The sequence below is a fragment of the Opisthocomus hoazin genome, chromosome 32 (genome assembly GCF_030867145.1).
Source record: "Opisthocomus hoazin isolate bOpiHoa1 chromosome 32, bOpiHoa1.hap1, whole genome shotgun sequence".
NCBI lineage: Eukaryota > Metazoa > Chordata > Aves > Opisthocomiformes > Opisthocomidae > Opisthocomus > Opisthocomus hoazin.
The window spans coordinates 3,530,066-3,553,437 of NC_134445.1; the positions used below are offsets into that span (position 1 = coordinate 3,530,066).

General features: G+C 66.7%; 2 protein-coding genes across 2 annotated transcripts in view; one reads left to right on the forward strand and one right to left on the reverse strand.

Annotated features, from left to right (window-relative positions):
• LOC142365156 (arf-GAP with GTPase, ANK repeat and PH domain-containing protein 2-like) overlaps window positions 1–11,194 on the reverse strand; it is a 12,149-nt gene extending 955 nt beyond the window's left edge. The window contains exons 1-14 of the mRNA XM_075445713.1: window positions 9,443–11,194; window positions 6,533–6,591; window positions 6,365–6,452; window positions 5,546–5,631; window positions 5,326–5,467; window positions 5,114–5,248; window positions 4,028–4,149; window positions 3,801–3,953; window positions 2,275–2,361; window positions 2,092–2,196; window positions 1,851–2,013; window positions 1,658–1,777; window positions 600–746; window positions 38–260 (exon numbers count right to left, since the gene is read on the reverse strand). Of these exons, the coding sequence (XP_075301828.1) occupies window positions 38–260; window positions 600–746; window positions 1,658–1,777; window positions 1,851–2,013; window positions 2,092–2,196; window positions 2,275–2,361; window positions 3,801–3,953; window positions 4,028–4,149; window positions 5,114–5,248; window positions 5,326–5,467; window positions 5,546–5,631; window positions 6,365–6,452; window positions 6,533–6,591; window positions 9,443–10,742 (2,930 nt within the window). The 5' untranslated portion in view covers window positions 10,743–11,194. The remainder of the gene's footprint in view (window positions 1–37; window positions 261–599; window positions 747–1,657; window positions 1,778–1,850; window positions 2,014–2,091; window positions 2,197–2,274; window positions 2,362–3,800; window positions 3,954–4,027; window positions 4,150–5,113; window positions 5,249–5,325; window positions 5,468–5,545; window positions 5,632–6,364; window positions 6,453–6,532; window positions 6,592–9,442) is intronic.
• A 3,539-nt stretch (window positions 11,195–14,733) lies between these two features.
• ARHGAP9 (Rho GTPase activating protein 9) overlaps window positions 14,734–23,372 on the forward strand; it is a 30,965-nt gene continuing 22,326 nt past the window's right edge. The window contains exon 1 of the mRNA XM_075445714.1: window positions 14,734–14,813. Within this exon, the coding sequence (XP_075301829.1) occupies window positions 14,734–14,813 (80 nt within the window). The remainder of the gene's footprint in view (window positions 14,814–23,372) is intronic.

A 23,372-nucleotide genomic window follows, 5' to 3' on the forward strand; every position in this document is an offset into this window, starting at 1 on the left:
CCCATATCCACCCCCCGGCACCCAACGGGGCGCCCACCCTGGTGGTCCCAGCACCCCCCCCGCTCCCTGAGACCCCCCGATCTCTGCCCGGGCGGTGGGCAGGGAGGGGAGGAGTGGACGGGGCTGCGACGGCGCAGGCGAGGATGGGAGAATGGCCGCATGCATGGGTGGAGCAGGCCGCGCGCCACGCGCCACGTTACCTGTTTTATAAATATTTCTTAAACTACCAAAGCTTTTTAATTTCCACATTTTGCGCTTGGCTGCGGAGGGTCCGGGGCAGCGAGAGCAGAGAGAGGAGAGGGGGAGAGAGAGTCACCAGAGGAGCCCGCAAAGCCCGGGGAGACGGTGCAGGAGGGTGGCAGGCGGTGGCAGAGCGAGGAGGGGGACGCGGGGGCAGGGCAGCGGTGGCTGAGCGTGGCAAGGAGTGGGGGGAGGGGGTGAGGGGGCCAGGATCGGGCCCAGATCCTCCATTCGCTGGAGCTCTGCAGCATCCTGGGGCATTGTCCCTGGGGGGGGTGTGTGGTGACTTTGTCCCCGTGGCTCCGTGGCCATCGTCCATGAGGGACCGGGGCTCGGGGCGCCGTTCTCGGGGCTCTCACCTTCCGCCTGCCCGGCCGAGCCCTCCGTCTTGGACGGCGTCATCAGCTTCTTCCGCCGGTGCTTCTTCCTGTCGATCATGGGTGACGGCGGGGGGTCTTTGCCCGAGCTGCTGGGGCTGGATATGGTCTCGAAGGTGGGGGGGCCATCTGCAGGGAGAGCGCACGCTGGTGTGCTGGGGGCCACCAGGGTCACCAGGGCCACCAAGGTCACCAAGTCCACCAGGGTCAACGGGGTCACCAGGGCCACTGGGTTCACTGGGGTCATTAGGACCACCAGGGTCACCAAGTCCACCAGGGTCAACAGGGCCACCAGGGCCACTGGGTTCACTGGGACCACCAGGATCACCAAGTCCACCAGGGTCAATGGGGCCATCAGGCTCACAAGAGCCATTGGAGCCACCAGGGTCACCAAGTCCACCAAAGCCACCGGGCCCACTGGGGTCACCAGGCTTGCAAGGGCCACTCAGCTCACTGGGGTCAATAGGACCATCAGGGTCACCAGGATCATGAGGGTCACCAAGTCCCCCAAGGCCACTGGATTCACCAGGATCACCAGGGCCACCAGGATCACCAAGTCCACCAAGGCCCTGGCTCACTGGGGTCACTAGGACCACCAGGGTCACCAAGGCCACTGGGTTCACCAGGATCACCAGGGCCACCAGGGTCACCAAGTCTACCAAGGCCACTGGGCTCACTGGGATCACCAGACTCACTGGGATCACTAGGACCACCAGGATCACCAAAGCCACTGGGTTCACCAGGACCATGGGGCTACCAGGATCACCAGAGCCACCAGGGTCACCGAGGCCACCAAGACCACAAGATCCACTGGGCTCTCCAGGCTCATGAAGATCACCAGGACCTCTGGAGCCACCAAGGCCTCCAAACCCACCGGGGTCACTGGGCTCTCCAGGGCCACCACCAGGTTCTTCGTGGCCTCCAGGATCACCAGGGCCACCAAGGGCCACCTGGTTCCTGGGGTCCCCACAGGCGAGGTCCCTGGCTCTGTCCTGGGGAGGTGGCCGTGTCCACACGCGTGAGATGATGGGGACACTCACCGGAGCTGGACAGCTTGGCGCTGGAGGCGGAGGCACAACGCTGCAGGGACCGCTCCGCCTTGCCCCCACCCTTCGTCCCTGGCTCCGGCGGGAGGCTGAGCCCCACTGGCGAGGCACCGGCTGCGGGTGGGGAAGCACCGGTGACACGAGGGTCCCCCGCAACCTCCACCGCCACCACCACCCCGTTACTCACCTCCAGCCTCGGGCGCCGTCCCACCACCCACGTCCTTCACCAGCCCGTTGATGCTGGCGGAGGGGCCGCAGGCGGAGATGGCGCGGGGCGGCCGCTTGCCGGGGACCTTGACGGTGGTCCGGAGAAGGTCCATCTCCTTCCCATGGGTGCTGTGGATGTAGTCCTGCCGCGGGGACAAGCCGGGGGTGAGGGTGGGGGTCCCCGCCGCCGCGGGGACAGCGGTGGGGACGGGGACGCTCACGTTGATGCTGGGGTGGTAGAAGAGGAGCCCGTTGCTGGCCAAGGTCACGTACTTCTTCTTCCACTCCTTGTTGAGGGAGTTGCCGCTGCGCTTCAGCAGGAAGCTCTGGGGACGGAGGGTGGGTGAGGGGACAGGGAGGGGACGGCCGGGGACCCCCGCCGCGCCCCGCCGCGCCCCGCTGACCTGCTTGATGGGGATGGCGCGGCCGCTGCCGGCCCCCTCGCCCCGGCTGTCCAGGCTCCGCTTCTCCGAGTCGCTGCCGCGGCGCGTCTGCGGGGACGGGGACGGTGGGGACACTGCCAGGGGGCACCCGGGGGGACACGGCCCCCGCCGCCGTGACCCCGGTGTCGGGACACCCGGGGTGCCCATGTGTCCCCCACTGCCAGAGCCCCATGGTGGGGACAACCCGGGTGTCCTTTGTGTCCCCCACTGCCAGAGCCCCATGGTGGGGACAACCCGGGTGTCCTCTGTGTCCCCCACCACCAAGACCCCGCCGTTGGGACACCCCGGGGTGCCCACGTGTCCCCCACTGCCAGAGCCCCACCGTGGGGACATCCCGGGTGTCCTCTGTGTCCCTCATCGCCATCTTGCCGGGGGGGGGACCACGATGCCACCTGTTCCCTTGTGCCACCAGCAACTCGCCTGGGGGACAACACAGGTGCCACCTGTGCCCCTAAGCCACCACCCTGCCGTGGGACATCCCGGGCACCGTGGGATCCCCCCTGCCAGGAGGACACCTCCCTGCCACACATCCCCCACTGCCACCAGCCCAACAGGAGACACCGTGGGTGCCACGTGTCCCTCTATGCCACCACCACACCCCTGCCAGGAGGACATCCCACTGCTACCACCACACCAGGGGACACCATGGGTGCCACGTGTCCCCCAACTCCCACCACCCCCCTGCCAGGAGGACAATCCCTTGCCACGTGTCCCCCACTGCCATCACCCCACCAGGGGACATCGTGGGTGCCACATGTTCCCCGCTGCCACCACCCCACCCGGGGACACTGTGGGTGCCACAGGCCCCCCACTGCCACCATCCCCTGCCAGGAGAACATCCCACTGCCACGTGTCCCTCTCTGCCACCACCCTACTAGGAGGACACCACTGGTTCCACGTGTCCCCCACTGCCACCACCCCACCAGGGGACACCGTGGGTGCCACAGACCCCCCACTGCCACCATCCCCTGCCAGGAGAACATCCCACTGCCACGTGTCCCTCTCTGCCACCACCCTACCAGGAGGACACCACGGGTTCCACGTGTCCCCCACTGCCACCACCCCACCAGGGGACACCGTGGGTGCCACAGGCCCCCCACTGCCACCATCCCCTGCCAGGAGAATATCCCACTGCCACGTGTCCCTCTCTGCCACCACCCTACTAGGAGGACACCACGGGTTCCACGTGTCCCCCACTGCCACCACCCCACCAGGGGACACTGTGGGTGCCACAGGACCCCACTACCACCATCCCCTGCCAGGAGGACACCATGGGTGCCACGTGTCCCCCACTGCCACCACCCCACCAGGGCACATCGCGGGTCCCACATTTCCCCCTATGCCACCACCCCACTGTGGGACACCATGGTTTCCATGCGTCCCCCACTGCCACCATCCCACCAGGGGACACCATGGATGGTGGAGGTTCTGCCATGCCACCCCCCCCCCCACGCCCCGGGCGCCGCGCGTCCCCCCGGCGCGCTCACGGCGAAGAGGCTGGTGCGGCGCTTGGCCCCGCGGTGCAGGGAGCCGGGGGTCCCCAGGGGGGCGGGGGTCTCGCTCCGCAGCTCCCGGTGGGTGACGTTGGGCGTGGACGGCAGCGAGGACGAGTAGTCGCTGGTGTGGCCACCGTTGCTGGCCTGGCCAGGACACGGGGTCAGCGCTGGTGCCCCGCGGCCGGAGGGGTGGGCGAGGCGGGGGGGGGGGGGGGTACCTGGCCGGGGTGGGTGCCCCCAACGGGGGTGGACGCGGCCGAGTGGCTGGGGGTGCTGGGCAGGGACTTGCAGGACGCCACGAGCTGCTGCTGCTTCTTCAGTGCCACCACCTTCTGGGCCACTGTGCCGAGAGCCCGGTGTCAGGAGGGACCACCCCGCTGAGACCCCCGCCCACCTGGCCACCGTCCCCCAGCCCACCGGGTCACAGTCTCCAGCCCATCTGGCCACTGTCCCCATCCCACCCAGCCATGGTCCCTATCCCACCACAGCCACTGGTCCACTGTCCCCATCCCACCACAGCCACCGGGCCACTGTCCACGTTCCACCCGGCCACGCTCCCCGTCCCACCCAGCTACGGTCCCCAGCCCACCCAACCATGGTCCTCAGCCCACCCGGACATGGCTCCTGGCCCACCCAGCCACACTGCCCGTCCCATCTGGTCTTGGCACCTGTCCCACCTCAGCCACCAGCCACGGACCCATCCTACCCCAGCCACGGTCCCCATCCCACCCCAGACATCGGCCACAGTCCCCAACCCACCCAGACATGACTCCTGTGCCACCCCGGGCGCTGGCCACAGCCCCCATCCCCTCCTGACCACCAGTCATGGTCCCCATCCCACAAGGTCGTGGTCCTCATCCCATCCTGACCACCAGCCATGCTCCCCATCCCACAGGGTCATGGTCCCCATCCCATCCTGACCACCAGCCATGGTCCCCATCCCACAGGGTCATGGTCCCCATCCCATCCTGACCACCAGCCATAGTCCCCATTCCACAAAGTCATGGTCCCCATCCCTTCCCAGCCACTGGTCATGGTCCCCATCCTCTCCTGACTACCAGCCACAGTCCCCACCCCATGAGGTCATGGTCCCCATCCCTCCCTGGCCATGGGCCATGGTCCCCAATCTACCTGACCATGTCCTGTGCCACTCTGGCCACGAGCCCCATCCCACGCAACCGTGATAGCCACCCCACACTGGCCATGGTCCCTGCCCTACCTGGCCACCACTGCCCAACCCACCCCCAGCCCTCGGCCCCCCACCAGCGCGCCCTACCGTGACCCTGGCGCCCCGGGCCACCCACCCTCAGTGAAGACCCGGTCGACGTTGAGGCCGTACGTGGCGCAGGTCTCGTAGTAGAGGCACCTCCTCATGTCCCCGCAGAGAGCCTGGGCGCGGGCATCCTCGATCACCCGGGGGTTGGAGGAGCTGATCTTGTCTGGGGGGAGCCAGCGGGTCAGGCGGGGGTCGACCCCTCCTGGTCCCCGCGGGGCTGGCCCCACGTCCCCAGCTCACCCTGGGTGCCCACCAGCGCCAGGGCCACCTCGCTGGTGCCCCAGTAGCCGCTAAGCAGCGCGTGCAGCTGCGTCACCTCCTCGAAGCTGCTCTCGTTCTCCAGGCTGAAGACGAAGATGACGGCGTCTGCCCAGCTGGCAAACTGGGGGGGGGGACGCGGGCAGGGGTCAGGGCTCGGCACCGGCCAGCACGGCTCCCCTGGCCCCCAGCCCCTGCCTACCTTGGCGTCCGGGGGTTCTCCTTCCTCCCGGATGAGCAGGAGGTGGCTCTGGCCATCGACCGTCACCTCGCGCTTGAACTGACCACCTGGAGCCGGGAGGAGGAGAGGGAGAGCCCCGTGGCCATGTCCAGCCCCATGGCCTTGTCCACCCCATGGTCTTGTCCAGCCCCATGGCCTTGACTGTCCCCATGACTTTGTCCACGCCCATGGCCATGCCCAGCACCTTGACGTGCAGCCCCATGGCCTTGACTGTCCCCATGACTTGGCCATGTCAAGCACCATGGCCTTGTCCATCCCCATGGCCATACCCAGCACCATGACCTTGTCCACGCCCATGGCCATGCCCATGCCCAACACCTTGGCCTTGTCCATCTCTGTGGCCATGTCCACCACCACGGCCATGCCAAGCGCTGTGGCCTGGTCCATCACGATGGCCATGCCCTGCACCATGGCCTTGCCTGTCCTCATGGCCATGCCCACAACCGTGACCATGCCAAGCACCATGGCCTTGTCCACTGCCATGGCCATGCCCTGCACCATGGCCTTGTCTGTCCCCATGGCCATGTCCACCACCATGGCCATGCCCAGCACCACAGACTTGTCCATCTCCATGGCCATGCCCACCTTCGTGGCCGTGCCAAGCACCATGGCCATGTTCACCACCATGGCCATGTCAAGCACCGTGGCCTTGCCCATCCCCATGGCCACGCCCATCCCCATGGCCTTGCCCATCCCCAGGGCTTCGCCCACCCCATGACCAAGCTCAGGCCCACGCTCGCGTCCAGCCCCACTGCCACGCCCATCTCCACGGCCACTCACTTTCGGTGGGCTCCAGGCCCACGTAGGAGCCGGTGAGGAAGCGGTGGACGAGCGCTGACTTCCCGCTCTTGCTGCTGCCCAGGACGCCCTGCGGAGAGGGCAGAGGGGCTGTCAAGGTGGGCGAGGGTGGGAGGACGCACGGCGGGGCCACGGGGCCACGGTACCCACCAGCCGGATCTCGGGGACGGAGCGGCCCAGGGTCCATTCCTGGCTGTTCACCAAGGCCTCTGTGGGGAGGAGAGAGGTGAGAGGGTGCCCGGGCACCCCGGCACCTGCCGGCGCGGTCGCCCCCAGCCCTGCGGCAGCGTCGCTGGCAGCATCCCGCGTGGGCGGCCACCAGCCGTCACCAAGCAACGGCACCGAGCCTGGCGGGGGCGGCGGGAGGGACGCCGAGATGCGACGTGGCAGGGACGGGGACGTGGCCACGGGCACCAGGACATGGCAGGCAAGAGGACGCGGTGTGGCCGGACAATGTGGCGTGGCCTGGGGACACGTGGGCACCGGGACACGGTGGGCATCGGGATGCGACACGGCGCGAGGGCGTGGCGTTGCGCGAGGGCGTGGCGTGGTGCGGTAACACGACCGGCACAGGGACGTGATGGGTATCAGTACATGATGGCGTGGCACAAGGACACGGTGTGGCACACGATGGGCATGAGGAGCTGATGGAGGCGGCGCACGAGAACATGGCGGGCACCAGCGTGGGCAGGGCATGAGAACGTGGCACGGCGCAAGCACAGGGTGTGACACAAGCGCACGGTGTGGCACGAGGACAAGGCATGACACAAGCATGTAGCGTGACACGAAGACGTGGTATGACACAAGCATGTAGCGTGACACAAGCACATGGCGTGGCGCAAGCACATGGCAAGGCACGAGGACGTGGCACGGCACGAGCACACGGCGTGTCATGAAGACACGGCATGACACAAGTGCACAGTGTGACACAAGCACATGGCATGACACAAGGACATGGCATGGCACAAGCACACAGTGCAACACAAGCAGACAGAGTGACATGAGGACGTGGCACAGCACGTGGCATGGCACAAGCACACGGCGTGACACAAGCACGCAACATGACATAAGCACATGGTGTGGCACGAGGACGTGGCATGGTACAAGCACACGGCGTGACACAAGCACATGGCGTGACACAAGCAGATAGTGTGACACGAAGACGTGGTATGACACAAGCATGTAGCGTGACACAAGCACATGGCATGGTGCAAGCACATGGCAAGGCACGAGGACGTGGCATGGTACAAGCACATAGCGTGACACAAGCACTTGACATGTCACGAGGACGTGGCACGGCACAAGTACACGGCATGGCACAAGCACACAGTGTGACACAAGCAGATGGCGTGACACGAGGACGTGGTATGACACAAGCACGTAGTGCGGCACAAGCACATGGTGAGGCAGGAGGACATGGCACAGCACAAGCACACGGCGTGGCAGGAAGACATGGCGTGACACAAGCACATGACATGTCACGAGGACATGGCATGACACAAGCAGACGGTGTGACACGAGGACATGGTACGACACAAGCACGTGCCGTGGCACAAGCACATGGCAAGGCACGAGGACGTGGCACAGCACAAGCACAGGGTGTGACACAAGCACACGGAGTGACACAAGCACGTGGCATGGCACGAGGACATGGTACAACACAAGCACGTGGAGTGACACAAGTGCACAGCATGGCACGAGGACACGGCGTGACACAAGCAGATGGCGTGACACAAGGGTGTGGCATGACACAAGCAGGGGGGGTGTGACACAAGCACATGGTGTGGCAGGAAGACACGGCGTGACACAAGCACATAGCATGACACAAGCATGTGACATGTCATGAGGACACGGCATGACACAAGCACACGGCGTGGCACAAGCATGTGGCATGGCACAGGCTCACAGCGTGACACACGCACGCAACGTGTCACGAGGACATGGTATGACACAAGCACATGGCGTGGCACGAGGCTGTGATATGACACAAGCAGACGGCGTGACAGAAGGACGTGGCACAGCACAAGCACATAGCGTGACACACGCACGCACCGTGTCACGAGGACGTGGCGTGACACAAGCACATGGCGTGGCACAGGCTCACGGCGTGGCACGAGGCCGTGGTGCGACACGAGGACGCTGCCCGTGCCGCCCACGCACCCTGCCCACCCCCCCACCCCCCGGCAGCATGGCACCTCACCTCCTCCCCAAGGGAAACTGAGGCAGGGCAGAGTCAGGGGGTCTCCCCCCTCCCACCCCCCCGTGCCTCAGTTTCCCCCGTGCCATGGGCAGCCTCCCCCACACCCCCCCCAGGGGCACGGCGGGCAAGGGGTTAATGCTGAGCTGCCACCCCCGGGTGTCCCCGCAACCCCATCCGGGTGGGGTGCCCACGCGCCCCACGGCACCGGGAGGGACGGATGGACGGGCACGGGGCGGCTGTGGGGCAGAGGGACGCACAAGTGTGCGACGCACGGACGGTGACAGGGACGGAAGGGTGAGGGGTCAGCGCTGGGGGGGGAAACTGAGGCACAGGACCCCCCCCCACCCCCGCCTATGCCACAGCACCCATTGACCCCCCCCAGCCGTGGGGCGCAGACGGGTCCTTCTGCCCCGTGTGTGTCCCAGCCCCCCACAGACACGCTCAGCGAGGGGACCCCGGTGTCCAGGAGCACCCCAACCCCCCCCCTCGGCTCCCCATGCCCACCCCCTGTGGGGAAACCGAGGCACGGGGAGCACCCCGCCCCCCCCCCACACGACCCCAACCCCCCTGCACCCGGGTCAGGTAGGGGAAACTGAGGCACGGGGAGCAGCCCCCCCCCCCCCCCCGGACCCCAACCCCCCTGCACCCGGGTCAGGCAGGGGAAACTGAGGCACGGCACAATCTCCCCACCCCCTCCATGACCCCAACCCCCCTGCACCCGGGGCAGGCAGGAGAAACTGAGGCACGGTGCACCCCCCACCCCCCGGCGTACAGACGCGGGCAACCACCAGCCCCCTCCCCACATCCAGATCAGGGGGGAAACTGAGGCACGGCCCCCCGCCCCGGAGCCCGGTACTCACTGGGGGGGGTCCCCCTGCCTAGGTCGGCGCTGAGCAGGGCCCAGGGGGCCGCGGGGTGGGTGGGGGTGGCCGCCGGGCTCTTGGTGAAGATCCCGCTGATGAACTTCAGCATCTTGCGGTCGCGGGTGGAGGCTCGGCCGCCTTCGCGCCCCCGCTTCAGCCCCGTCTCGGCGGGGGGGGGCACAGGCGCTGGGGTCAAGACCCCCGGCCCCGGGTGCAAATCGCTGTTATCCAGGGTCTTGCTTTTCCCTTTGCGGGGGGACAGCCGAGCCCTGGCCAGCGGCCGCGGGGTCCCCTCGGCGCCCGCTTTGCCCCCCACTTTGGGACGCCCTTTGCCCTCGCCCTCGGGCCAGGAGAGGCGGCTGCCGGGGGGCTTGGGGGGGCCTTTGCCCCCCTTGGCGTCGGGGCCCACCCTGGCCCCGCTCGTTGTCACCGTCTTGAAGGGTTTGGTGCCGGCCAGGCGCAGGCGGCGAGCGCCGGCGGCGGGGTGCGGGGACGAGACCCCCGGGGTGGCATGGGTGGGGGGTCTCCCCCCGGCAGGGGGACCCTCGGCGGGACCCCCCCAGCTGGCTTGGCCCAGCAGTGGGCGGCGGGGGGGCGCTGAGGGCTGGGGGCACTCCGGGGGGCTTTGACCCCATTCCCCCGGTGTCTCCAAGGTGCCCTTGGCCCCCCGAGCGAGGGGGTCTGGTTTGGGGGGGATGGCGGGGGGCAGCGAGGCTGGGTCGGGTTTAGGGGGGACGGCAGGGGGCAACGAAGCCGGGTCGGGTTTGGGGGGGACGGCGGGGGGAGGGGGAAGCAAGGCCGGGTCAGGTTTGGGGGGCACGGCGGGGGGCAGCGAGGCCGGGTCGGGTTTGGGGGGGACGGCGGGGGGTCCGGCGGCGGGCGTCGAGGCGGGCGAGCGAGGGCGGTGGGCTCCATGCCCGTCGCGGGGTTCGGCGAAGCCGACCGAGCCCGAAGCTTCGCCGGGGGTGGGGGGGGTCGGGCCCGGACTGGGGGTCCGGGGGCTGCCGGGGGGGAGCTGGACCTCGGGGGGGCCGCAACCGGTTGTACTTATCCAGAGAGCGTCTTGGCGTTGGAAAAGCCGCTCGGGCCTCTTGGTTTTGCCACCGCCGCCGTGGGGGTCTTCGGAGCGGGCAGCGGGCCCCGCCGCCAGCCCCCCGGGGTTGGGGGGTCCATCGCTGCCCCCCCCGCCCCCCGCTTCTTGCTCCCCCTCCCCCGGGGTTGCCACCGACTCGAGCTTGACCAGGGTGAGCGAGATGAGGTAGGTGGTCCGGCGCTGGAGGCCGGTGGTCCTGCTCATGGGTGCGGGCAGGGCAAAGCCCCCCGCCCCTTCCCACGGCCGCCGGGGGGTCAGGCAGAGCTCCCCCCCCGCCCAATTCACTGTGCCCCCCCCCGCTCGCCTACCCTCGCCGGCTCCGCGCCCGCCGGCTCCGGGAGGATGCTCGGCGCGGTCCCCACCCCCGGCCCTGCCTCCCCGAAGCCTTCGCCGCTCGCCCGCCCCCGGAGGGGTTGGCACCGCCGCCGCGCCCCCCCCCACCCCCCCTACCCAAATCCAACCCCCCCACCCCCCCACCCCGGGGTTAGACACCAGGGGGAATCGGGGGGGAGGGGGGATCCCCCCCGCTCAGCGGTGGGGAGGGAGATGGAGGGATGGGGGGGTGGGGGTGGGGGTTATGGGGGGTTATGGGGCGGGGGGGGCCATGCCCGGGACCCCCCGGCAGCGGGGCTCACGGCTGCGCCCCGACGGGCTCGTCCTTGGCGGCGGCTGGGGGGGGGGGCGCGGGGGGGCCGGGGCCCGGCGGGGGGGGCCCTGCGCGGCCGGAGGGGGGGCCGGGGCCGCCGCTCTCCGCCATTCGCCGCTGCCGGGGCCGGGCCGGGGGAGGGGGCGGGCGGCGGCCCCGCCGCTACCGGGCAGGCGCGAGCGCTCCGGGCCCCCCCCCCCCCTCCCCCGCCACCTGCCCGCGCTGCCCGACACTGCCCTGCCCCCCCCACCCCCTCACCGTACCCCCCCCCCAGCCTCCAGCCCTCCCTCCGCCCTGCACCCACCCCCCCGGCCCTCCCTCCAGCCCTCCCCCACTCCTCCGCCTCCCTCCCTGCATCCCTCCATCCATCCCTGCATCCCTGCATCCCTCTATCCCTGTCTCCATCCCTCCATCCCTGAAGCCCTCCATTCCTGTATCCCTGCATCCCTCCATCCCTCCATCTCTGTCTCCATCCCTCCATCTCTCCGTCTCTCCCTCCATCCCTCCATCCCTGTCCCCATCCCTCCATCTCTGTCCCCATCCCTCCATCCCTGTCCCCATCCCTCCCTCCTTCCCTCCCTCCCCGCCTCTCTCCCTTGTTCCACGTCTCCCAGCACCCTGCACCCCCCCCAGTCCCCCCCCTCCCCTCCCCCTGCAGCACTGGGGGGCCGGGGGGGCCCGGGGGGGGGACGGGGGGGGGCCCGGAGGGGGCTGGGGGGCCCGGGGGGGCCGCAGACACGCGCAGGCCCCGGCCGCCGCTTTCTGGCGTTTTTTAGCAGCGGCGCAGAAACCCTCCGCATCCGGTTGCCATGGCAACGGCGGGGCTGGTGATGGGGGCCCGGCCGCGGCACCCACCCGCGGCACCCACCCGCGGCACCCAGCCCAGGCCCCCCCCACGCCCGGCCACCTCCCCGGCTGTCGCGTCCCCCTCCCCGGCCCCCCCCAGCGTGACCCCCCCGGCCACGCCCGCAGCCACACTTTAATGTCCCTGTGGGGGGGTACACGGGGCCTGGGGACAGACATGAGGTGTGGGGACAGACAGACATGGGGCCTGGGGACAGACAGACACGGCGTTGGGGACAGACACGGTGCCAAGGGACAGAAACGGGGTGTGGGGACAGATGGACACAGGCCATAGGGACAGGCATCATGTTGGGGACAGACGGACACAGCGTGGGGGATGGACACGGGGCGTGGGGACAGACACGGTGTCAAGGGACAGACAAACACGGGGCCTGGGGACAGACAGACACAGGGCTTGGGGACAGACATGGGGTTTGGGGACAGCCATGGGGACAGACGGACAGGGGGTTTGGGGACAGATATGGGGTTTGGGGATGGACAAGGTGCTGGGGACAGACAACAGTTGTGGGGACAGACAGACACCAGGCGTGGGGACAGATGGACATGGGGCATGGGGGCAGACACGGGGTTTGGGGACAGCCATGGGGACAGACGGACAGGGGGTTTGGGGACAGCCATGGGGTTTGGGGATGGACATGGCGCTGGGGACAGACGGACACCCCCCGGGTGGCCGTGGGGTGGTGGCCGTGGCGTGTCCCCCCCGGTGGCTGGCACCGTGCCGGGGCTCGTGACGGAGCTGGGCGCGTCGTCCCGGCAACGCGCCCACGGCCCACGGCGAGACGTGCGGCGCGGCCCCCCCACGGCCCCCCCCAGCGGAGGGGGGGCACCCCCCGAGCCCCCGACTTTGTCCCCTCTGACTGCCGGGGGGGGTCCCACTGCCAGGCTGGGGGGGGGGGGGCGTCTCAGCTCCCCCCATGGTGCCAGTGCTGCCCCCCCCCCACCCCAGTACAGCCCAGTCCCTCCCAGTGCCCCCCAGCAGCCCCCCCATCGCTCAGGCGTGGCTGTCGTGACACCACGACCCACGCCACGGGAGGGGGATGGGACGGGGTCATGCGAGGTCTGAACCCCCCCCCAGGGACAGCCGTGACCCCACCCCACAGCACCAGACCCTGCCTCCCCCCCAGTGCTCCCCCCGAACTGGGGCGCAGCCACCCCCCGCGGGTGGGAGCTGGGCTCTGGGGGGGTCCTGTCCCCCCCCCCCGTGCTGGCGGTGGGTACCACTTCGCGGGCGCTTAGCAACCAGGCATCCCCCCTGCTTCCCGTCACCATGGCAACCGCGCTGGGGAGATGCCAGCGCACGAAGTTTGGGGGGGCGGGGGGGGGGGCACAGGGATGCGGGGGTTCAGCACCGGGGGGGGGGGGGCCGGGGGGGGGTGACGTGCACCCACACCCGTGCTCCCAGTGACGCCATCCCACCGGCCACCCACCTGGGGGGAGAGACACCCCCCCCCAAAAATCCGTGGGGCCCCCCAAATTGTGGGTGTCCCCCCCCCCCCCTTTCCAGCAGCAGGGCCCCCCCCCCCCCCGCGAGCGCCGGGGTGCGGAAGAGCCCCACGTCACCGACCGCAGCGCCGGAAACCGCCTCGACGGAGGAACCGCGGCAGCCAGGGGGGCCCGCGACCCCCCAACCCCCCTCGCCCCCCCAGCTGGGTTCCTGCGGTGGGGGGATGGTGCGGGGGGGGTCTGGACCTCAGCCCAGGGGGGGACTGCGACTGGGCCTCGGCCGTGCCCGGGGGCTGCAGCCCCCCCGCTTTGGGGTGGCCCCGGGGAGGGGGGGGGGGGGGGGGGCTCAGGGACCCCCCTCTGAGCTGGGCTGGGCACCCCCGGCGTGGGGGTGGGCACAGGGGGGCCCCCAGTGGGTGCGTGCTGTGGGTCAGGGGGGGCTGACAGCATCTCCTGTCTGTCTGTCTGTCCGTCATCCCTTCATCCCTCCCTCTGTCCGCCTGTCTGTCCATCCATCCACCCGCCAGCTGTCCGTCCATCCCTCCATCCCTCCGCCTGTCCATCCGTCCATCCACCCCTCCGTCCATCCCTCTGTCCACCTGTCCCTCCATCCATCCGCCTGTCCGTCTGTCCATCCACCCAGCCAGCCACCCGCCAGCCACCCGTCCATCTGTCTGCCCGTCCCTCTGTCCTTCCGTCCATTCCTCTGTCCACCTGTCTGTCCATCCATCCGTCCACCAGCCAGGCATCTCTTCACCCCTCCGTCCATCCGTGCATCCCTCCATCCATCCGTCTGTCCATTTGTCCATCCCTTCATCCCTCCATCCCTCTGTCCGTCTGTCTGTCCATCCCTCCGTCCATCCCTCTGTCCATCCGTCCATCTGTCCCTCCGTCTGTCCATCCCTCCATCCCTCCATCCGTCCGTCCATCCATTCCTCCATCCCTCTGTCCATCCCCCCGTCCATCCCTCCACCCCTCCATCCCTCTGTCCCTCCGTCCATCCCTCTGTCCACCCCTCCCTCCATCCCCCCGTCCGTCCCCCTGTCCGCCCCTCACCGTGCATGGCGCGCAGGCCGGCGGCCAGGCCCTCCCGCAGCCGCGCGTCCGGCACCGCCTGCGCCAGCCGGCCCAGCCGCTCCAGCTGCCGCTTGGCCCCCTCGTGCCGCCGCACCTCGGCGCGGATGGCGGCCAGCGCCCGCGCCCGCGGGGCGGCCATGACACCCCTAGGTGGGCCCCACCGCCATGGCGTCGCAGCCGCGCCTCATCCGGCCCCGTCGCCGCGCCGGCCCCGCTTCCTGGCTTGGCGTCACCCGGCTTCGGTGGTCGGCGTCACCCAGTTGGGTGGTTGGTGTTGCCCGGTTGGGTGCCCAGTGTCTCCCAGTTGGGTGGCCGGTGTCTCCCAGTTGGGTGGCCGGTGTCTCCCAGTTAGGTGGCCGCTGTCGCCTGGCGTGGGAGCAGGGCTGGTCCTGGGAACACTGGCAGCACTGCGCCCGGCCCCGTCGACGCGTCGGGACAAGCCGCAGCCCGTCGGGCGACACGGCCCGGCACGCCCGTGCTCGACGCCTCCGGGTGCTCCACCACGCGTGGGGACGCGGTGGGGAGGACGGGGCGGGCGAGGGGGACGGGCTGGGGATGCGGCGACACGCGGCGACACGCACACGCTGCCGGGCGCTGGGGCAGGCGTGTGCTGAGGACGCTCAGACGTGCACCCACGGGAGCCTTGTGCAGCTCCGGACATGCTGGGGACACGTGTGTGCGGTGACACAGACATGCCAGGGACACACATGCAGTCTGGGGTCCTGGCGTGTCCACTGGGGTCTCAGAACCTTCACTGGAGTCTCTGGGTGTTCTCTGGGGTTCTGGGGTCTTCACTGGGGTCCTGGTGTATTCAGTGGGGTCTCGGGGTCTTCACTGGGGTCTCAGCACCTTCACTGGGGTCTGGGGGTGTTCACTAGCATCTCCGGGTCTTCACTGGGGTCCTGGGGTGTTCACTGGGGTCTCGGGCTGTTCACAGGGGTCCTGGGGTTTTCACTAGTGTCTCAGGGTCTTTCCTGGGCTCCTGAGGTGTTCACAGGGGCCTCGGTATGTTCACTAGGGTCTCGGGGTCTTCACTAGGTTCCTGGGGTGATTACTGGGGTCATGGGGAGTCCACTAGGGTCTCGGGGTGTTGACTGGTGTCCTGGGGTGTTCACTGGGGTCTTGGGGTGTTCAGTAAAATCCGGGGGTGTTCACTGGGGTCCTGGGGTTTTCACTAGGGTCCTGGGGAGTTCACTGGGGTCTCGGGGTGTTCACTGGTGTCTCGGGGTCTTCACTGAGATCGTGGGGTGTTCACCAGGGTCCTGGAGTGTTTACTGGGGTCTCTGGGCTTTCACTGGGGTCTCAGGGTGTTCACTTGGGTCCTGGGGTTTTCACTGGGATCTCGGGGTCTGCACTGGTGTCCTGGGGTGTTCACTAAGGTCCTGGGATTTTCACAGGGGTCTCGGGGTGTTAACTAGGGTCCTGGGGATTTCACTAGTGTCTTGGTGTCTTCCCTGGGGTCCTGGGTTGTTCACTGGGGTGTCGGGGTGTTCACTGGGGACCTGGGGGCTCTGTTAGAGTCCTGGGGGCTTCACTGGTGTCCTACAAGCTTTGCTGGGGTCCTGGGGGCTCTGTTGGGGTCCTGGGGGCTTTGTTGGGGTCCTGGGGGCTTTGCTGGGGTCCTGGGGGCTCTGTTGGGGTCCTGGGGGCTCTGTTGCAGTCCTGGGGTTTTCGCTGGGGTCCTGGAGGTGCTGTTGGTGTCCGGGGGGCTCTGTTGGGGTCCTGGCGTCTTTGCTGGGGTCGTGGGGGCTCTGTTTGGGTCCTGGGGACTCTGTTGGTGTCCTCTGGGTTTTGCTGGGTCCTGGGCTCTCTGTTGGGGTCCTGGGGGCTCTGTTGTGGTCTTGGGATATTCGCTGGGGTCCTGGGGGCTCTGTTGGAATTTTGGGGGCTCTGTTGGTGTCCTGGGGTCTTCGCTGTGGTACTGGGGGCTGTGTTGAAGTCCTGGGGGCTCTGTTGGTGTCCTAGGGTCTTTGCTGGTGTCCCGGAGGCTCTGCTGGTGTCCTGGGGTCTCTGTTGTGGTCCTGGGGTCTTCGCTGGTGTCCTGGGGGCTCTGTTGGTGTCCTGGGGGATTTGTTGCGGTTATGTGGGTTCTGCTGGGGTCCTGGAGGCTCTGTTGTGGTTTTGGGGGCTCTGTTGGTGTCCTGGGGTCTTCGCTGGTGTCCAGTGGGCTCTTTTGAGGTCCAGGGGGCTCAGTTGGTGTCCTGGGGATTTCACTGGGGTCCTGGGGGCTCTTTTGGGGTCCTGGAGGCTCTGTTGGTGTCCTGGGGGCTCTGTTGTGGTCCTCAGGTCTTCGTTGGGGTCCTGGGGCCTCTGTTGGTGTCCTGGGGGCTCTGTTGTGGTCCTGGGGTCTTCGCTGGGGTCCTGGGGTCTCTGTTGCATTCCTCGGGGTTTCGCTGGGGTCCTGGGAGTTTTGCTGGGGTCCTGGAGGCTCTGTTGGTGTCCTGGGGGCTCTGTTGGTGTCCTAGGGTCTTCGCTGGAGTCCTGGGGGCTCTGTTGGGGTCCTGTGGACTCTGCTGCGGTCGTGGGGTATTCGTTGGGGTCCTGGGAGCTCTGTTGGAGTTTTGGGGGCTCTGTTGGTGTCCTGGGGGATCTGTTGGTGTCCTAGGGTGTTCGCTGGGGTCCTGGGGTCTCTGCTGGTGTCCTGGGGGGTCTGTTGGTGTCCTGGAGTCTTTGCTGGGGTCCTAGGGGCTCTGTTGGTGTTTTGGGGGATCTGTTGCGGTCCTGTGGGTTTCGCTAAAGTTTTGGGGTCTCTGTTGGATTCGTGGGGGCTCTGTTGCGGTCCTGGGGGCTCTGTTGTGGTCCTGGGGATTTCGCTGGTTTCCTGGAGGCTCTGTTGGTGTCCGGGGGGCTCTGTTTGCGTACTGGCATCTTCGCTGGGGTTGTGGGTGCTCTGTTGTGGTCCTGGGGGCTCTGTTGGTGTCCTCTCGGTGTTGCTGGGGTCCTGGGTTCTCTGTGGGGGTCCTGGGGGCTCTGTTGGAGATTTGGGGGCTCTGCTGGAGTTTTGGGGGCTCTGCTGGTGTCCTGGCATATTTGCTGTCGTCCTGGGGGCTCTGTTGGTGTGTCCTGGGGGCTCTGTTGGTGTTCTACGGTCTTCACTGGGGTCCTGGGGGCTTGACTGGTGTCCTGGGGTCTCTGTTGTGGTCCTGGAGGTTTCGTTGGGGTCCTGGGGGCTCTGTTGGTGTCCTGGGGGATCTGTTGCAGTCCTGTGGGTTTTGCTGGGGTCCTGGAGGCTCTGTTGGTGTCCTGGTGTGTCTGTTGGCATCTTGAAGTGTTCGCTGGGGTCCTGGAGGCTCTGTTTGGGTCCTGGGGGCTCTGTTGGTGTCCTGGGGTCTTCGCTGGGGTCCTGGGGGCTCAGTTGGTATCCTGGGAACTTCAGTCGTTTCCTGTGGGCTCTGTTGGGGTCCTGGAGGCTCTGTTGGTGTCCTGGGGGCTCTGTTGGGGTCCTGGGGTCTTCGCTGGGGTCCTGGGGTCTCTGTTGCGGTCCTGGGGGTTTCGCTGGTGTCCTGGGGGTTTCGCTGGTGTTCTGGAGGCTCTATTGGTGTCCTGGGGGCTCTGTTTGGGTCCTGGGGTCTTCTCTGGGGTCCTGGGGGCTCTGTTGGGGTCCTGGCGGCTCTGTTGGGGTCTTGGGGTATTCGCTTGGGTCCTGGGAGCTCTGTTGGAGTTTTGGGGGCTGTGTTGGTGTCCTGGGGTCTTTGCTGTGGTCCTGGGGGCTCTATTGGTGTCCTGGGGATCTGTTGGTGTCCTAGGGTCTTCGCTGGGGTGCTGGGTGCTCTGTTGGTGTTTTGGCGGATCTGTTGCGGTCCTGTGGGTTTCGCTGAAGTGCTGGGGGCTCTGTTGGGGTCCTGGGGGCTCTTTTGTGGTCCTGGGGGTTTCCTTGGGGTCTTGCAGGCTCTGCTGGGGTCCTGGGGGCTTTGTTGGTGTCCTGGGGTCTTCGCTGAAGTCCAGGGGACTATGTTGGGGTGCTAAGGGCTCTGTTGGTGTTATGTGGGTTTTGCTGGGTTCCTGGAGGCTCTGTTGGGGTCCTTGGGGCTCTGTTGGGGTCTTGGAGTATTCGCTGGGTTCCTGTAGGCTCTGTTGTGGTTTTGGGGGCTCTGTTGGTGTCCTGTGGTCTTCTCTAGGGTCCTACGGGCTCTGTTGGGGTCCTGGGGGCTGTGTTGGTGTCCTGGGTTCTCTGTTTGTTTTCTGGGGTCTTCGCTGGGGTCCTGGGGACTCTGTTGGGGTCCTGGGTGCTCTGTTGGGGTCCTCTGGGTTTTGCTGGGGTCCTGGGGGCTCTGTTGGGTTCCTGGAGGCTCTGTTGTGGTCTTGGGGTATTCGGTGGTGTCCTGGGAGCTCTGTTGGAGTTTTGGGGGCTCTGTTGGTGTCCTGGGGTCTTCGCTGGGGTACTGGGAGCTCTGCTGGGGTCCTAGGGTCTTCGCTGGTGTACTGGGGGCTCTGCTGGTGTTCTAGGGTCTCTGTTGTGGTCTGGGGTCTTCACTGGGGTTCTGGAGGCTCTGTTGGTCTCCTGAGGGCTCTGTTGGGGTCCTGGGGGTTTCCTTGGGGTCTTACAGGCTCTGTTGGATTCCTGGGGACTTCGCTGGGGTCCTGGGCTCTTCGCTGGGGCCCTGGGGGCTCTGTTGGCATCCTGGGGGCTTCTGTTGGGGTCCTGGGGGCTCTTTTGGGGCCTTGGGATATTCGCTGGGGTCGTGGGGGCTCTGTTGGTGTTTTGGGGGTTCTGTTGGTGTCCTGTGGTCTTCTCTGTGGTTCTGGGGGGGTCTGTTGGGGTCCTGGAGGCTCTGGTGGAGTCCTGGGGGCTCTGTTGCGGTCCTCGGGTCTTTGCTGGGGTCCTGGAGTGTCTATTGACGTCCTGGAGGTTTTGCTGGGCTCCTGGGGGCTCTGTTTGGGTCTTGGGGTCTCTGTTGGTGTCCTGGGGTCTTCGCTGGGGTCCTGGGATCTCTGTTGGGGTCCTGGGGTGTTCGCTGGGGTCCTGGGGGCTCTGTTAGGGGTCGTGGGGTCTCTGTTGGGGTCCTGGGGTCTTTGCTGGGGTTTTGGGTGCTCTGTTGTGGTCCTGGGGTTGCTGTTGGTGTCCGGGGGGCTCTGTTGGTGTCTTGGAGTTTGTTCTGGGGTCCTGGGGGCTCTGTTGTGGTCCTGGGGGCTCTGTTTATGTCCTGGAGTCGTTTCTGGGGTCCTGGGGGTTTCGCGGGGCTCCTGGGGGCTCTGTTGTGGTCCTGGGTTCTTCGCTGGTGTTCTGGGGGTCTGTTGTGGTTCTGGGGGCTCTGTTGAGGTCCTGGGATCTTCGCTGTGGTGTTGGGGGCTCTGTTGGGTTCCCGGCGTCTCTGTTGAGGTCCTGAGGTATTCACTGGGGTCCTGGGGGCTCTGTTGGGGTCCTGGGGAGTTCGCTGGAGTCTTGGGGGCTCTGTTGGGGTCCTGTGGGCTCTGTTGGTGTCTTGGGGTATTCGCTGGGGTTTTGGGAGATCTGTTGGAATTTTGGGGGCTCTGTTGGTGTCCTGGTGTCTTCGCTGTGGTTCTGGGGGCTCTGTTGGTGTCCTGGGGTCTCTGTTGTGGTCCTGGGGTCTTCGCTGGGGTCGTGGGCACTCTGTTGGTGTCCTGGGGGATGTGTTGCGGTCCTGTGGGTTTCGCTGCAGTCCTGGCGGCTCTGTTGGTGTCCTGGGGGCTCTGTTGGTGTCCTTGGGGTTTCCTTGGTGTCTTGCAGGCTCTGTTGGAGTCTTGGGAGCTTCGCTGGGGTCCTGCGCTCTTCGGTGTGTCCTGGGGGCTCTGTTATGTTCCTGGGGTGTTCTCTGGTGTCCTGGGGGCTCTGTTGTGGTCCTGGGGTCTCTGTTGGTGTCCTAGGGTCTTCACTGTGGTGCTGGGGGCTCTGCTGGTGTCCTGGCGTCTCTGTTGTGGTCCTGGGGTCTTCGCTGGTGTCCTGGGGGCTCTGTTGGTGTCCTGTGTGCTCTGTTGGGGTCCTGGAGGCTCTATTGGAGTCCTGGGGTCTCTGTTGCGGTCCTCGGGTCTTCGCTGGGGTCCTGTGGGTCTGTTGCGGTCCTGGGGGTTTCTCTGGGGTCCTGGGGGTTTCGCTGGGGTCATGGAGGCTCTATTGGTGTCCTGGGGGCTCTGTTGGCGTCCTGGGGTCTTCTCTGGTGTCCTGGGGGCTCTGTTGGGTTCCTGGGGGCTCTGTTGGGGTCTTGGGGTATTCGCTGGGGTCCTTGGAGCTCTGTTGGAGTTTTGGGGGCTGTGTTGGTGTCCTGGGGTCTTTGCTGTGGTCCTGGGGGCTCTATTGGGGTCCTGGGGGATCTGTTGGTGTCCTGGGGTCTTCGCTGGGGTCGTGGGGGCTCTGCTGGTGTCCTGGGGGGTCTGTTGGTGTCCTGGGGTCTTTGCTGGGGTCCTGAAGGCTCTGTTGGTGTTTTGGCGGATCTGTTGCGGTCCTGTGGGTTTCGCTGAAGTTTTGGGGGCTCTGTTGGGGTCCTGGGGGCTCTGTTGTGGTCCTGGGGGTTTCCTTGGGGTCTTGCAGGCTATGTTGGGGTCCTGGGGGCTTAGTTGGTGTCCATGGGTCTTCGCTGAAGTCCAGGGGGCTATGTTGGGGTGCTAAGGGCTCTGTTGGTGTTATGTGGGTTTTGCTGGGTTCCTGGAGGCTCTGTTGGGGTCCTTGGGGCTCTGTTGGGGTCTTGGAGTATTCGCTGGGTTCCTGTAGGCTCTGTTGTGGTTCTGGGGCCTCTGTTGGTGTCCTGGGATCTTCGCTAGGGTCCTGCGGGCTCTGTTGGGGTCCTGGGGGCTGTGTTGGTGTCCTGGGTTCTCTGTTTGTTTTCTGGGGTCTTCGCTGGGGTCCTGGGGACTCTGTTGGGGTCCTGGGTGCTCTGTTGGGGTCCTCTGGGTTTTGCTGGGGTCCTGGGGGCTCTGTTGGGTTCCTGGAGGCTCTGTTGTGGTCTTGGGGTATTCGGTGGTGTCCTGGGAGCACTGTTGGTGTTTTGGGGGCTCTGTTGGTGTCCTGGGGTCTTCGCCGGGGTACTGGGGGCTCTGTTGGTGTCCTAGGGTCTTCGCTGGTGTACTGGGGGCTCTGCTGGTGTTCTGGGGTCTCTGTTGTGGTCCTGGAGGTTTCGTTGGGGTCCTGGGGGCTCTGTTGGGGTCTTGGGGGCTCTGTTGGTTCATGCGGGCTCTGTTGAGGTCCTGGAGGTTTCGCTGGGGTCTTGGGCTCTTCAGTGGATCCTGGGGGCTCTGTTGGGGTCCTGGGGTGTTCGATGGGGTCCTGGGGGCTCTGTTAGGGGTCCTGGGGGCTCTGATGTGGTCCTCGGGTTTTTGCTGGGGTCCTGGTGGCTCTGTTGGTGTCCTGGAGGCTCTGTTGGTGTCCTGGCATCTTCGCTGGGGTTGTGGGGTCTCTGTTGGTGTCCTGGGGGCTCTGTTGGTGTCCTCTGGGTTTTGCCGGGGTCCTGGGGTCTCTGTTGGTGTCCTGGGGGACCTATTGCGGTCCTGTGGGTTTCACTGAAGTCCTGGGGGTTAAGTTGGGGAGCTGAGGGCTCTGTTGGGGTCCTGGGGGTTTCCTTGGGGTCTTTCAGGCTCTGTTGTTGTCCTGGGGGCTTCGCTAGGGTCCTGGGCTCTTCGGTGGTTCCTGGGGGCTCTGTTTGGTTCCTGGGGACTCTGATATGGTCCTGGGGTCTTCGCTGGGGTCCTGGGGGCTCTGTTGGGGTCCTGGGGGCTCTGTTGCAGTCCTGGGGTTTTCGCTGGGGTCCTGGAGGTGCTGTTGGTGTCCGGGGGGCTCTGTTGGGGTCCTGGCGTCTTTGCTGGGGTCGTGGGGGCTCTGTTTGGGTCCTGGGGACTCTGTTGGTGTCCTCTGGGTTTTGCTGGGTCCTGGGCTCTCTGTTGGGGTCCTGGGGGCTCTGTTGTGGTCTTGGGATATTCGCTGGGGTCCTGGGGGCTCTGTTGGAATTTTGGGGGCTCTGTTGGTGTCCTGGGGTCTTGGCTGTGGTACTGGGGGCTGTGTTGAAGTCCTGGGGGCTCTGTTGGTGTCCTAGGGTCTTTGCTGGTGTCCCGGAGGCTCTGCTGGTGTCCTGGGGTCTCTGTTGTGGTCCTGGGGTCTTCGCTGGTGTCCTGGGGGCTCTGTTGGTGTCCTGGGGGATTTGTTGCGGTTATGTGGGTTCTGCTGGGGTCCTGGAGGCTCTGTTGTGGTTTTGGGGGCTCTGTTGGTGTCCTGGGGTCTTCGCTGGTGTCCAGTGGGCTCTTTTGAGGTCCAGGGGGCTCAGTTGGTGTCCTGGGGATTTCACTGGGGTCCTGGGGGCTCTTTTGGGGTCCTGGAGGCTCTGTTGGTGTCCTGGGGGCTCTGTTGTTGTCCTCAGGTCTTCGCTGGGGTCCTGGGGCCTCTGTTGGTGTCCTGGGGGCTCTGTTGTGGTCCTGGGGTCTTCGCTGGGGTCCTGGGGTCTCTGTTGCATTCCTCGGGGTTTCGCTGGGGTCCTGGGAGTTTTGCTGGGGTCCTGGAGGCTCTGTTGGTGTCCTGGGGGCTCTGTTGGTGTCCTAGGGTCTTCGCTGGAGTCCTGGGGGCTCTGTTGGGGTCCTGTGGACTCTGCTGCGGTCGTGGGGTATTCGTTGGGGTCCTGGGAGCTCTGTTGGAGTTTTGGGGGCTCTGTTGGTGTCCTGGGGGATCTGTTGGTGTCCTAGGGTGTTCGCTGGGGTCCTGGGGTCTCTGCTGGTGTCCTGGGGGGTCTGTTGGTGTCCTGGAGTCTTTGCTGGGGTCCTAGGGGCTCTGTTGGTGTTTTGGGGGATCTGTTGCGGTCCTGTGGGTTTTGCTGAAGTTTTGGGGTCTCTGTGGGATTCGTGGGGGCTCTGTTGCGGTCCTGGGG